This window comes from Aquarana catesbeiana, linkage group LG13 (assembly GCF_042186555.1).
Source record: "Aquarana catesbeiana isolate 2022-GZ linkage group LG13, ASM4218655v1, whole genome shotgun sequence".
In the NCBI taxonomy this organism is placed as follows: domain Eukaryota; kingdom Metazoa; phylum Chordata; class Amphibia; order Anura; family Ranidae; genus Aquarana; species Aquarana catesbeiana.
The window spans coordinates 117,223,288-117,238,111 of NC_133336.1; the positions used below are offsets into that span (position 1 = coordinate 117,223,288).

At 56.7% G+C, this 14,824-nt stretch overlaps 1 protein-coding gene across 1 annotated transcript in view; it reads left to right on the forward strand.

Annotated features, from left to right (window-relative positions):
• Positions 1–9,132: 9,132 nt before the first annotated feature.
• Positions 9,133–14,824, forward strand: part of MESD (mesoderm development LRP chaperone) — a 30,871-nt gene continuing 25,179 nt past the window's right edge. Inside the window, exon 1 of the mRNA XM_073610091.1 lies at positions 9,133–9,344. Within this exon, the coding sequence (XP_073466192.1) occupies positions 9,192–9,344 (153 nt within the window). The 5' untranslated portion in view covers positions 9,133–9,191. The remainder of the gene's footprint in view (positions 9,345–14,824) is intronic.

The window sequence follows — 14,824 nt, forward strand, 5'->3', positions numbered from 1 at the left end:
CCCATGTACTCCTGACTCCTACCCATGCACTCCTGCCCATGTACTCCTGACTTCTGCCCATGTACTCCTGCCCATGCACTCCTGACACCTGCCCATGCACTCTCCATGTACTCCTGACCATGAGCTCCCCATGTACCCCTGTCCATGCGCTCTCCATGTACCCCTGTCCATGCGCTCTCCATGTACCCCTGTCCATGCGCTCTCCATGTACCCCTGTCCATGCGCTCTCCATGTACCCCCGTCCATGCGCTCTCCACGTACCCCCGTCCATGCGCTCTCCACGTACCCCCGTCCATGCGCTCTCCACGTACCCCCGTCCATGCGCTCTCCACGTACCCCCGTCCATGCGCTCTCCACGTACCCCCGTCCATGCGCTCTCCACGTACCCCCGTCCATGCGCTCTCCACGTACCCCCGTCCATGCGCTCTCCACGTACCCCCGTCCATGCGCTCTCCACGTACCCCCGTCCATGCGCTCTCCACGTACCCCCGTCCATGCGCTCTCCACGTACCCCCGTCCATGCGCTCTCCACGTACCCCCGTCCATGCGCTCTCCACGTACCCCCGTCCATGCGCTCTCCACGTACCCCCGTCCATGCGCTCTCCACGTACCCCCGTCCATGCGCTCTCCACAAACTCCTGTCCATGCGCTCTCCACAAACTCCTGTCCATGCGCTCTCCACGAACTCCTGTCCATGCGCTCTCCATGTACTCCTGTCCATGCGCTCTCCATGTACTCCTGTCCATGCGCTCTCCATGAACTCCTGTCCATGCACTCTCCATGTACTCCTGACCATGCACTCCTTCCCATGTACTCCTGACTCCTGCCCATGCACTCTCCATGTACTCCTGACCATGCGCTCTCCATGTACTCCTGACCATGCGCTCTCCATGTACCCCTGTCAATGCACTCTCCATGTACCCCTGTCAATGCACTCTCCATGTACCCCTGTTCATGCACTCTCCATGTACCCCTGTCAATGCACTCTCCATGTACCCCTGTTCATGCACTCTCCATGTACCCCTGTCCATGCACTCTCCATGTACCCCTGTCCATGCACTCTCCATGTACCCCTGACCATGCACTCTCCATGTACTCCTGACCATGCACTCTCCATGTACTCCTGACCATGCACTCTCCATGTACTCCTGACCATGCACTCTCCATGTACTCCTGTCCATGCACTCTCCCTATCCATGCACTCTCCATGTACCCTGACCATGCACTCTCCATGTACTCCTGACTCCTTTCCATGCACTCCTGACTCCTGCCCATGCACTCCTGACTCCTGCCCATGAACTCCTGACTCCTGCCCATGAACTCCTGTCCATGCGCTCTCCATGAACTCCTGTCCATGCGCTCTCCATGAACTCCTGTCCATGCGCTCTCCATGAACTCCTGTCCATGCGCTCTCCATGAACTCCTGTCCATGCGCTCTCCATGAACTCCTGTCCATGCGCTCTCCATGAACTCCTGTCCATGCGCTCTCCATGAACTCCTGTCCATGCGCTCTCCACGCACTCCTGTCCATGCGCTCTCCACGCACTCCTGTCCATGCGCTCTCCACGCACTCCTGTCCATGCGCTCTCCACGCACTCCTGTCCATGCGCTCTCCACGCACTCCTGTCCATGCGCTCTCCACGCACTCCTGTCCATGCGCTCTCCACGCACTCCTGTCCATGCGCTCTCCACGCACTCCTGTCCATGCGCTCTCCACGCACTCCTGTCCATGCGCTCTCCACGCACTCCTGTCCATGCGCTCTCCACGCACTCCTGTCCATGCGCTCTCCACGCACTCCTGTCCATGCGCTCTCCACGAACTCCTGTCCATGCGCTCTCCACGTACTCCTGTCCATGCGCTCTCCACGTAATCCTGTCCATGCGCTCTCCATGTACTCCTGTCCATGTGCTCTCCATGTACTCCTGACTCCTGTCCATGTGCTCTCCATGTACTCCTGTCCATGTGCTCTCCATGTACTCCTGTCCATGTGCTCTCCATGTACTCCTGACTCCTGTCCATGTGCTCTCCATGTACTCCTGACTGCTGTCCATGCGCTCTGCATGCACTCCTGTTCATGCGCTCTGCATGCACTCCTGTCCATGCGCTCTGCATGCACTCCTGTCCATGCGCTCCTGTCCATGTGCTCTCCATGTACTCCTGTCCATGCGCTCTCCATGTACTCCTGTCCATGCGCTCTCCATGTACTCCTGTCCATGCGCTCTCCATGTACTCCTGTCCATGCGCTCTCCATGTACTCCTGTCCATGCGCTCTCCATGTACTCCTGTCCATGCGCTCTCCATGAACTCCTGTCCATGCGCTCTCCATGAACTCCTGTCCATGCACTCCTGTCCATGTGCTCTCCATGCACTCCTGTCCATGCGCTCCTGACTCCTGTCCATGTGCTCTCCATGCACTCCTGACTCCTGTCCATGTGCTCTCCATGCACTCCTGACTCCTGTCCATGTACTCCCGTCCATGCACTCTCCATGCACTTCTGACTCCTGTCCATGCGCTCTAAACGTACCCCTGTCCATGCGCTCTAAACGTACCCCTGTCCATGCGCTCTCCACGTACCCCTGTCCATGCGCTCTCCACGTACCCCTGTCCATGCGCTCTCCACGTACCCCTGTCCATGCGCTCTCCACGTACCCCTGTCCATGCGCTCTCCACGTACCCCTGTCCATGCGCTCTCCACGTACCCCTGTCCATGCGCTCTCCACGTACCCCTGTCCATGCGCTCTCCACGTACCCCTGTCCATGCGCTCTCCACGTACCCCTGTCCATGCGCTCTCCACGTACCCCTGTCCATGCGCTCTCCACGTACCCCTGTCCATGCGCTCTCCACGTACCCCTGTCCATGCGCTCTCCACGTGCCCCTGTCCATGCGCTCTCCACGTGCCCCTGTCCATGCGCTCTCCACGTGCCCCTGTCCATGCGCTCTCCACGAACTCCTGTCCATGCGCTCTCCACGAACTCCTGTCCATGCGCTCTCCACGAACTCCTGTCCATGCGCTCTCCACGAACTCCTGTCCATGCGCTCTCCACGAACACCTGTCCATGCGCTCTCCACGAACTCCTGTCCATGCGCTCTCCACGAACTCCTGTCCATGCGCTCTCCACGAACTCCTGTCCATGCGCTCTCCATGCAGTCCTGTCCATGCGCTCTCCATGCAGTCCTGTCCATGCGCTCTCCATGCAGTCCTGTCCATGCGCTCCTAACTCCTGTCCATGTGCTCTCCATGTAATCCTGTCCATGCACTCCTGGCTCCTGTCCATGCGCTCTCCATGCACTCCTGTGCATGCGCTCCTGACCATGCGCTCTCCATGAACTCCTGTCCATGCGCTCTCCATGAACTCCTGTCCATGCGATCTCCATGAACTCCTGTCCATGCGCTCCTGACTCTTGTCCATGCGCTCTCCATGCACTCCTGTCCATGCGCTCCTGACTCCTGTTCATGCACTTCTGACTCCTGTCCATGCACTCTCCATGTACTCCTGTCCATGCGCTCTTCATGCACTCCTATCCATGCGCTCTTCATGCACTCCTGTCCATGCGCTCCTGACTCCTGTCCATGTGCTCTCCATGCACTCCTCCTGACTATGCACTCTCTATTTACTCCTGTCCGTGTGCTCTCCATGCACTCCTGTCCGTGCGCTCTCCATGCACTCCTGTCCGTGCGCTCTCCATGCACTCCTGTCCGTGCGCTCTCCATGCACTCCTGTCCGTGCGCTCTCCATGCACTCCTGTCCGTGCGCTCTCCATGCACTCCTGTCCGTGCGCTCTCCATGCACTCCTGTCCTTGCGCTCTCCATGTACTCCTGTCCGTGCGCTCTCCATGAACTCCTGTCCATGCGCTCTCCATGCACTCCTGTCCATGCGCTCTCCATGCACTCCTGTCCATGCGCTCTCCATGCACTCCCGTCCATGCGCTCCTGACTCCTGTCCATGTGCTCTCCATGCACTCCTGACTCCTGTCCATGTGCTCTCCATGCACTCCTGACTCCTGTCCATGTGCTCTCCATGCACTCCTGACTCCTGTCCATGTGCTCTCCATGCACTCCTGACTCCTGTCCATGTGCTCTCCATGCACTCCTGACTCCTGTCCATGTGCTCTCCATGCACTCCTGACTCCTGTCCATGTACTCCAGTTCATGTGCTCTCCATGTACTCCTGTCCATGTGCTCTCCATGTACTCCTGTCCATGTGCTCTCCATGTACTCCTGTCCATGTGCTCTCCATGTACTCCTGTCCATGTGCTCTCCATGTACTCCTGTCCATGTGCTCTCCATGTACTCCTGTCCATGTGCTCTCCATGTACTCCTGTCCATGTGCTCTCCATGTACTCCTGACTCCTGTCCATGCGCTCTGCATGAACTCCTGTCCATGCGCTCTGCATGAACTCCTGTCCATGCGCTCTGCATGCACTCCTGTCCATGCGCTCTGCATGCACTCCTGTCCATGCGCTCCTGTCCATGTGCTCTCCATGTACTCCTGTCCATGCGCTCTCCATGTACTCCTGTCCATGTGCTCTCCATGAACTCCTGTCCATGCACTCCTGTCCATGTGCTCTCCATGCACTCCTGTCCATGCGCTCCTGACTCCTGTCCATGTGCTCTCCATGCACTCCTGACTCCTGTCCATGTGCTCTCCATGCACTCCTGACTCCTGTCCATGTACTCCCGTCCATGCACTCTCCATGCACTTCTGACTCCTGTCCATGCGCTCTCCACGTACCCTTGTCCATGCGCTCTCCACGTACCCCTGTCCATGCGCTCTCCACGTACCCCTGTCCATGCGCTCTCCACGTACCCCTGTCCATGCGCTCTCCACGTACCCCTGTCCATGCGCTCTCCACGTACCCCTGTCCATGCGCTCTCCACGTACCCCTGTCCATGCGCTCTCCACGTACCCCTGTCCATGCGCTCTCCACGTACCCCTGTCCATGCGCTCTCCACGTACCCCTGTCCATGCGCTCTCCACGTACCCCTGTCCATGCGCTCTCCACGTACCCCTGTCCATGCGCTCTCCACGTACCCCTGTCCATGCGCTCTCCACGAACTCCTGTCCATGCGCTCTCCACGAACTCCTGTCCATGCGCTCTCCACGAACTCCTGTCCATGCGCTCTCCACGAACTCCTGTCCATGCGCTCTCCATGCAGTCCTGTCCATGCGCTCCTGACTCCTGTCCATGCGCTCCTGACTCCTGTCCATGTGCTCTCCATGCACTCCTGTCCATGCGCTCTTCATGCACTCCTGTCCATGCACTCTCCATGCACTCCCGTCCATGCACTCTCCATGCACTCCCGTCCATGCGCTCTCCATGCACTCCCGTCCGTGCGCTCTCCATGCACTCCCGTCCGTGCGCTCTCCATGCACTCCCGTCCGTGCGCTCTCCATGTACTCCTGTATATGCGCTCCTGTCCATGCGCTCTCCATGTACTCCTGTCCATGCACTCCTGTCCATGCTCTCTCCATGTACTCCTGTCCATGCTCTCTCCATGCACTCCTGTCCATGCTCTCTCCATGCACTCCTGTCCATGCTCTCTCCATGCACTCCTGTCCATGCGCTCTCGACTCCTGTCCATGCACTCTCCATGTACTCCTGTCCATGCACTCCTGACTCTTGTCCATGCGCTCTTCATGCACTCCTGTCCATGCGCTCTCGACTCCTGTCCATGCGCTCTCCATGCACTCCTGTCCATGCGCTCTCGACTCCTGTCCATGCGCTCTCCATGCACTCCTGTCCATGCGCTCTCCATGCACTCCTGTCCATGCGCTCCTGTCCATGCGCTCTCCATGTACTCCTGTCCATGCGCTCTCCATGCACTCCTGTCCATGCGCTCTCCATGCACTCCTGTCCATGCGCTCTCCATGCACTCCTGTCCATGCGCTCTCCATGCACTCCTGTCCATGCGCTCTCCATGTACTCCTGTCCATGCACTCTCCATGAACTCCTGTCCATGTGCTCTCCATACACTCCTGTCCATGCGCTCCTGACTCCTGTTCATGCACTCCTGTCCATGTGCTCTCCATGCACTCTCCATGTACTCCTGTCCATGCGCTCTCCACGCACTCCTGTCCATGCGTTCTCCACGCACTCCTGTCCATGCGCTCTCCACGCACTCCTGTCCATGCGCTCTCCACGCACTCCTGTCCGTGCGCTCTCCACGCACTCCTGTCCGTGCGCTCTCCACGCACTCCTGTCCATGCGCTCTCCACGCACCCCTGTCCATGCGCTCATCCACGCACCCCTGTCCATGCGCTCTCCACGCACCCCTGTCCATGCGCTTTCCACGCACCCCTGTCCATGCGCTCTCCACATACCCCTGTCCATGCGCTCTCCGCGTACTCCTGTCCATGCACTCCTGTCCATGCGCTCTCCATGCACTCCCGTCCATGCGCTCTCCATGCACTCCCGTCCATGCGCTCTCCATGCACTCCCGTCCATGCGCTCTCCATGCACTCCCGTCCATGCGCTCTCCATGCACTCCCGTCCATGCGCTCTCCATGCACTCCCGTCCATGCGCTCTCCATGCACTCCCGTCCATGCGCTCTCCATGCACTCCCGTCCATGCGCTCTCCATGTACTCCTGTCCATGCGCTCCTGTCCATGCGCTCTCCATGCACTCCCGTCCATGCGCTCTCCATGTACTCCTGTCCATGCGCTCCTGTCCATGCGCTCTCCATGCACTCCTGTCCATGCCCTCTCGACTCCTGTCCATGCGCTCTCCATGCACTCCTGTCCATGCGCTCTCCATGCACTGCTGTCCATGCGCTCTTGTCCATGCGCTCTCCATGTACTCCTGTCCATGCGCTCTCCATGTACTCCTATCCATGCGCTCTCCATGTACTCCTGTCCATGCTCTCTCCATGCACTCCTGTCCATGCTCTCTCCATGCACTCCTGTCCATGCGCTCTCGACTCCTGTCCATGCGCTCTCCATGCACTGCTGTCCATGCGCTCTTGTCCATGCGCTCTCCATGCACTCCCGTCCATGCGCTCTCCATGCACTCCCGTCCATGCGCTCTCCATGCACTCCCGTCCATGCACTCCCGTCCATGCGCTCTCCATGCACTCCCGTCCATGCGCTCTCCATGCACTCCCGTCCATGCGCTCTCCATGCACTCCCGTCCATGCGCTCTCCATGCACTCCCGTCCATGCGCTCTCCATGCACTCCCGTCCATGCGCTCTCCATGCACTCCCGTCCATGCTCTCTCCATGTACTCCCGTCCATGCTCTCTCCATGCACTCCTGTCCATGCGCTCTCGACTCCTGTCCATGCACTCTCCATGCACTCCTGTCCATGCGCTCTCGACTCCTGTCCATGCGCTCTCCATGCACTCCTGTCCATGCGCTCTCCATGCACTGCTGTCCATGCGCTCTTGTCCATGCGCTCTCCATGTACTCCTGTCCATGCGCTCTCCATGTACTCCTGTCCATGTGCTCTCCATACACTCCTGTCCATGCGCTCCTGACTCCTGTTCATGCACTTCTGTCCATGCGCTCCTGACTCCTGTCCATGTGCTCTCCATGCACTCTCCATGTACTCCTGTCCATGCGCTCTCCACGCACTCCTGTCCATGCGCTGTCCACGCACCCCTGTCCATGCGCTCTCCACGCACCCCTGTCCATGCGCTCTCCACGCACCCCTGTCCATGCGCTCTCCACGCACCCCTGTCCATGCGCTCTCCACGCACCCCTGTCCATGCGCTCTCCACGCACCCCTGTCCATGCGCTCTCCACGCACCCCTGTCCATGCGCTCTCCACGCACCCCTGTCCATGCGCTCTCCACGCACCCCTGTCCATGCGCTCTCCACGCACCCCTGTCCATGCGCTCTCCACGCACCCCTGTCCATGCGCTCTCCACGCACCCCTGTCCATGCGCTCTCCACGCACCCCTGTCCATGCGCTCTCCACGCACCCCTGTCCATGCGCTCTCCACGTACCCCTGTCCATGCGCTCTCCACGTACTCCTGTCCATGCACTCCTGTCCATGAGCTCTCCATGTACTCCTGTCCATGCTCTCTCCATGCACTCCTGTCCATGCGCTCTCCATGCACTCCTGTCCATGCGCTCTCCATGTACTCCTGTCCATGCTCTCTCCATGCACTCCTGTCCATGCGCTCTCGACTCCTGTCCATGCACTCCCGTCCATGCGCTCTCCATGTACTCCTGTCCATGTGCTCTCCATGCACTCCCGTCCATGTGCTCCTGACTCCTGTTCATGCACTCCTGTCCATGCGCTCCTGACTCCTGTCCATGTGCTCTCCATGCACTCTTCATGTACTCCTGTCCATGCGCTCTCCACGCACTCCTGTCCATGCGCTCTCCACGCACCCCTGTCCATGCGCTCTCCACGCACCCCTGTCCATGCGCTCTCCACGCACCCCTGTCCATGCGCTCTCCACGCACCCCTGTCCATGCGCTCTCCACGCACCCCTGTCCATGCGCTCTCCACGCACCCCTGTCCATGCGCTCTCCACGCACCCCTGTCCATGCGCTCTCCACGCACCCCTGTCCATGCGCTCTCCACGCACCCCTGTCCATGCGCTCTCCACGCACCCCTGTCCATGCACTCCTGTCCATGCGCTCTCCATGCACTCCTGTCCATGCGCTCTCCATGCACTCCTGTCCATGCGCTCTCCATGCACTCCTGTCCATGCGCTCTCCATGCACTCCTGTCCATGCGCTCTCCATGCACTCCTGTCCATGCGCTCTCCATGCACTCCTGTCCATGCGCTCTCCATGCACTCCTGTCCATGCGCTCTCCATGCACTCCTGTCCATGCGCTCTCCATGTACTCCTGTCCATGCGCTCTCCATGTACTCCTGTCCATGCACTCCTGTCCATGCGCTCTCCATGTACTCCTGTCCATGCTCTCTCCATGCACTCCTGTCCATGCGCTCTCCATGCACTCCCGTCCATGCGCTCTCCATGCACTCCTGTCCATGCGCTCTCCATGCACTCCTGTCCATGCGCTTTCCATGCGCTCTCCATGTACTCCTGTCCATGCACTCTCCATGCACTTCTGACTCCTGTCCATGCACTCTCCTGTGCCTCCCCGTGTCTCCCAATGTTGCCCGGCATATATGGGGTTAACTGCTGTCCTCTACATTTTTGTCTCGAGCTCGGCGCTCGGCTTCTTCCCCTGTGAGCTCTGCAGTCGGCGCATGCGCGTGTGGAGAGATGGCGGCGCTCGGTGTACGGGTTGTATGTCTCTGTGTGTTGCTGGTTATCGGTGTAACGGCGGCCTTTGCCGCCGAGGAGAAGAAGAGGAAGAAGAAGGACATCCGGGACTACAATGACGCGGATATGGCTCGGCTGTTGGAGCAATGGGAGGTCGGTGGGTGATTATTGTGTAGTAGAAGTAACGGGAGGTGGATGTGGGGGGTCAGTGGCCGTCTATGGATGAGCACATTGTCAGTACACGGGCCAAGCTGTCCGCAATGGAAGAGCGCTAAAGGGAAAAATAAAGTTTTGCCTTTTAGATATATTTTAAAGCGGATCTTTACCCAAAAGGCCAAATTCTGCTCTTCTTCCTCCCCTGTGTAATATTTGGAATTTTTTTTTGGGGTGGGTGGGTGAGCGGGTACATGGTTTTGAGAGTTCCCTGCACCCACTTCTGCCCCTCCCCCAGCCTTCAGAGACATATCACAGGAGGCTGCAGGACCATTCACAAAGTGCAGAGCATCCCGAGGCTGCAAGATGTCAGTTATGTGCAGGTGACTTGAAGAACTACCCCAGGTTTGTCTATGGTGTTTGTTTTTTTTTTTTTTTTGTCAACAGTTACTGATGTAGCAGGCATGTTGTAATGCAATTTCTCCTTTTGGCCACAAAATGGGGACAGGGAGATTCTGACTTGTCCTTACAGAAAACTCAGACACAGAGGACACTGAAGGGGAAAAAAAAGGCAGTTTCAGGAAGTGCCAAGGTGAGGGAAGAGAAAGAAGGGCCGAGGGAAGGGCAGAGGTGAGGGAAGAGAAAGAAGGGCCGAGGTGAGAGAAGGGAAGAGAAAGAAGGGCCGAGGTGAGAGAAGGGAAGAGAAAGAAGGGCCGAGGTGAGGGAAGGGAAGAGAAAGAAGGGCCGAGGTGAGGGAAGGGAAGAGAAAGAAGGGCCGAGGTGAGGGAAGAGAAAGAAGGGCCGAGGTGAGGGAAGAGAAAGAAGAGCCGAGGTGAGGGAAGAGAAAGAAGGGCCGAGGTGAGGGAAGAGAAAGAAGGGCCGAGGTGAGGGAAGAGAAAGAAGGGCCGAGGTGATGGGAGAGAGGCAAGGGCCGAGGTGATGGGAGAGAGGCAAGGGCCGAGGTGATGGGAGAGAGGCAAGGGCCGAGGTGATGGGAGAGAGGCAAGGGCCGAGGTGATGGGAGAGAGGCAAGGGCCGAGGTGATGGGAGAGAGGCAAGGGCCGAGGTGATGGGAGAGAGGCAAGGGCCGAGGTGATGGGAGAGAGGGAAGGGCCGAGGTGATGGGAGAGAGGGAAGGGCCGAGGTGATGGGAGAGAGGGAAGGGCCGAGGTGATGGGAGAGAGGGAAGGGCCGAGGTGATGGGAGAGAGGGAAGGGCCGAGGTGATGGGAGAGAGGGTGAAGGGCTGAAGGTGAGGTGAGGGAAGAGGGTGAAGGGCCGAGGTGTTGGAAGAGGGTGAAGGGCCGAGGTGTTGGAAGAGGGTGAAGGGCCGAGGTGTTGGAAGAGGGTGAAGGGCCGAGTTGAGGGAAGGACTGAGGTGATGGAAGAGAGGAAAGGGCTGAGGTGAGGGAAGAGAGGAAAGGGCTAAGGTGAGGGAAGGGAGGAACGGACTGAGGTGAGGGAAGGATTGAGGGAAGAGAGGGAAGGACTGAGGTGATGGAAGCAGAGAGAGAGAGAGAGACACACATGTTTTCCACAGAGGGAGTGCTGTCAGCAGAAGAGTGGAGGAGAGGTGACAGGACTGTGTAGTAAAACTCCATCTGAAAGAAGAGAGCCACTCTTTTCTTGAGACTACTGTGATTGCTGACAGGAGGCTGAGGGAAGCCAGGAACAGTGACAACTACACGGTTCACCACCGTTCAGCCCAGGCGCCGTGCTCAGCATCCCAGTGCCGCCCAGCAGAGACAATCCACACCGCTTCCGGGATCACAATATCCATCCAGGTGTTCAGTCGGCCACTGTCCGGTCACCTTGCCAGTTTAGCTACCAGCCATCCTGATCGGCCAACAGGAGGTGTTTCAGTGCCTTACAACATTGCTAGGTGCCTGGACCAGCATTTGGAATTTCGATCGTGTCATCGCACAGATGATTGATGAGCGGGTGAAAACCCAAAACGTCCTTTAACACAGTAGAGACGCTGCATACAGACAACTTTTCTAGTGTCAGAGGATGCTTGTTTGGAGCTACCACTTTTAGCAATTCTGTTTTTACCAACCACTACCTAACGGGATTTCCTAGAGGATTACTGTCTCCCTTTCCTTGATTAAACCTACTTTCTCCAAGCGTCTTCCAGGACAGCCCATGAGACCTTGGGCTCCTCCTACCAGGACAGGAATACACGTCACCCCCACCAGATAAAAGGGCGGTCCTCCAGCCCATGTCAGTTATTTGTGTTTCCTCCGGACGGGGGGTAACATGTTCATGGAACCTGCTCCCATAGGCCCTATAAGCAGGGGCTTTGTATGGCTTTTTTTCTGGGGCATATCACTTACCTCTTCCTCTGCCAGAAGCAGCACACCGCTGGGGAGGTTGGCTGGGTTGCTGTTCTCTGTCCTCAGTGCCTGGAGAGGGCCAGGACCGGTGTGAGGTCGTGCCCCCAGCGCAGTGCATTGCACTCTAGCTCAGCTGAGCTTCGGTTGTCCTTCCCTGCCGACAGCCTGGCTGATCTGAGCAAGGAATGGAGGAAGCCCGCAGCGTTCGAGGGGGCGGAGCTATTGCGCTCCAAGCTGGCCCACAGGAAGTGCCTGGAGAGGGTTAACTTCCGGGGCATATGACATCATCATCGGGCGCCGGAGACGAGGTTCCAGTCTTCATAAACGGCGCGAACAGAGAGCGCTGGCTGCTGGTGTTTCTTGGTGTTAAGCAGCCAGGCTGTGGATGACCAAGAGGGGCAGAATGGATCCTCCTGCAGTACCTGCACAGGCAGCGGATGCAGTTCCCAACACCAGCACCTCACAGGTAAGCCTGGGGTGTTCTGTCACCACCTTACTATCCCTGTGAGTGTTCCCTCCCCCCCCTCCCCCTCTGTAGTAGTGGGTGTAAGGGGACACATTTCCTCCCTCCTGCACGTGGTGTTACGGAGTGATTGTGTGGCTTTAATTACATTGTGGGTCATTTATTTTGTCTTGCAGACCAAGACTCAGGACAAGGCCCAAGCGCAGCCACTTAAAAGGAAATGTGCGGTTTGCGCAAACAAATTGAGCTCCTCATGGAGCAAAGCAGTTTGTCGCACCTGTATAGAAGGCCTAGTAAAGGATGACCCGGTTGCCTCTTGCCAGAAGATGCTTACTTCTGTTAGGGATGAGCTTGCGTCCACCTTCAGTTCCTTTAGAACGCTTATTGACAAGCTCCAGACTCCAGCAGAGAGTCCGTCTTCACTGAAGGCGTCAGTAAGCACTCCGCAGCAGGCAGAGAGTGAAGACTGAGGCTGAGGTCAGATCTACCCGTTCTTCTCTGGAAGAATCGGGGTCAGATACAGAGCCCAGAGATAGAGAATCCACTCGAGGCTCAAGATTTAAGTTATCTGTTGAGGATGTAGATGACTTATTAAAGGCTATCTATACTACCCTTGAATTAAAAGAGGAAGAGGTTCAGTTATCCAAACATGATCTTATGTATAAAGGATTACATAAGAGAAAATCAAGAGTGTTTCCAGTTCATAGTTCTTTGGTTGATACTATTAAACTGGAATGGGATAATCCTGAGAGAAAACCATTCTCTAGTAACCTAAAAAGGAGGTTTCCTTTTGATGAGGACACTGCGCAGCCATGGAATAAGAATCCCAAGTTAGACGCACCTCTTTCAAAAGTTTCAAAAAACTCGGACCTGGCGTTTGATGATATGGGTACGCTTAAGGATCCGATGGACAAGAGGGGGGATATCCTTCTCCACAGAGCCTGGGACTCAGCAGTTGGAAACCTGAAACCAGCTTTGGCTTCCACTTGTGTGGCCAGAAATCTGGAGGTTTGGTTGACTCAGATTCAGTCACATCTGTCAGCAGGTACCTCCAGAGAGCAAATTTTAAAGTCTTTTCCTCTCCTATTTCAGGCAGTGGGTTTTTTGGCAGATTCTTCCGCTGAGTCGGTAAGAATGTCAGCCAGGACTTCGGCTCTAGTGAACTCGGCCAGGAGAAGCCTTTGGCTTAAGACCTGGTCAGGGGACTCGGCCTCCAAGTTGCGCCTTTGTGGCCTTTCTTTAACTGGCGATCATTTATTTGGCCCAGGTCTACAGGAGGCACTGGAACGCACGGCTGATAAGAAAAAGGCGTTTCCAGAGAAAAAGAGAGTTCAGACAGCCAGAAAATTTTTTTCGTGGCCAAAACAGGCAACAGAGTCCTACAGAAAAGGACAGCAGGCCGAAAAAGCATTGGACTGGGCACAAAGGCAGATGCAAAGGGGGAGTGCTATTTAACCCTCTTCAACAGCCCGCCAAGCCGCAGTGACTTGTGTTCCCCGGTGGGAGGGAGATTGAGGGCCTTCATCCCACAGTGGGCAGCAGTCACTCGGAGCCCCTTCGTCCTGGACCTAGTGACCAACGGGTACAGGCTGGAGTTTGTTCACCAACCACCAGAACGTTTGTTGGTCACATTTCCTCCACAAGATCGGGAGAAAGCGAGGGCTCTGGGTCTCCAGATCGGAGACTTATTAGATCAAAAAGTCCTGATTCCTGTTCCTTGATCGGAGCGGGGCAAGGGATTCTATTCCCATGTATTTGTGGTCAGAAAGCCGGTAGGAAAGTTTCGACTTATCCTGAATCTCCGGACCTTAAACAAGTCCATCAAATACAAGCATTTCCGTATGGAGACGGTTTTTACAATCAAAAACCTACTATACCCAAACTGCTTTATGGCCACATTGGACTTAAGGGATGCTTATCTTCACATCCCTATCCATCCAGCCTTCCAAAAGTTTTTGAGATTGGCAGTGAAGACGGGTATGGGGACCCGACATATTCAATTTCAGGCCCTCCCCTTCGGTCTTTCCTCAGCCCCACGCATCTTTATGAAGGTGTTGGGGGAAGTGCTGGCTCCTCTAAGATTAAAGGCAATAACGGTTATCCCTTACTTAGACGACCTCCTGATAGTGGCAAAATCATACCAAAGGCTGTTGGAAGATCTCCAGGCTGTACAGGACTTCTTACAGTCCCTAGGCTGGCTAATAAACAAAGAAAAATCGTCCTTGATTCCGGCCCAGAAAGTAACTTATCTGGGTTACGATTTTTGCTCCGTGAACCAAAGAGTTTTTCTTCCTCAGGAGAAGATTACCAAAGTGTTCCAGACTATGTCAACATTGCAGACCAACCAGTCGGTCTCTCTGAGACAGGTGTCGAGGGCAGTGGGTCTTATGACCTCATGTTTTCCCGCAGTACCATGGGCGAGACTCCGTCAGCGTCCGTTACAAAGGTTTCTTTTAAGAAACTGGGACGGGGACGTAAGGTCCCTGGAGTCAAGGATCTGGCTTCCCGACAGGATAAAAAGAAGCCTGTGGTGGTGGAGAGCTGGTCAGCACCTAGCAGGAGGTCTCCCATGGTCCTTTCCCATTTCCCGAAGGATTACCACGGATGCGAGTTCCTGGGGATGGGGGGCCCACCTCAGCAATGCAGTAGCACAAGGAGAGTGGTCCCCAGAGGAGGCAAGGGCCT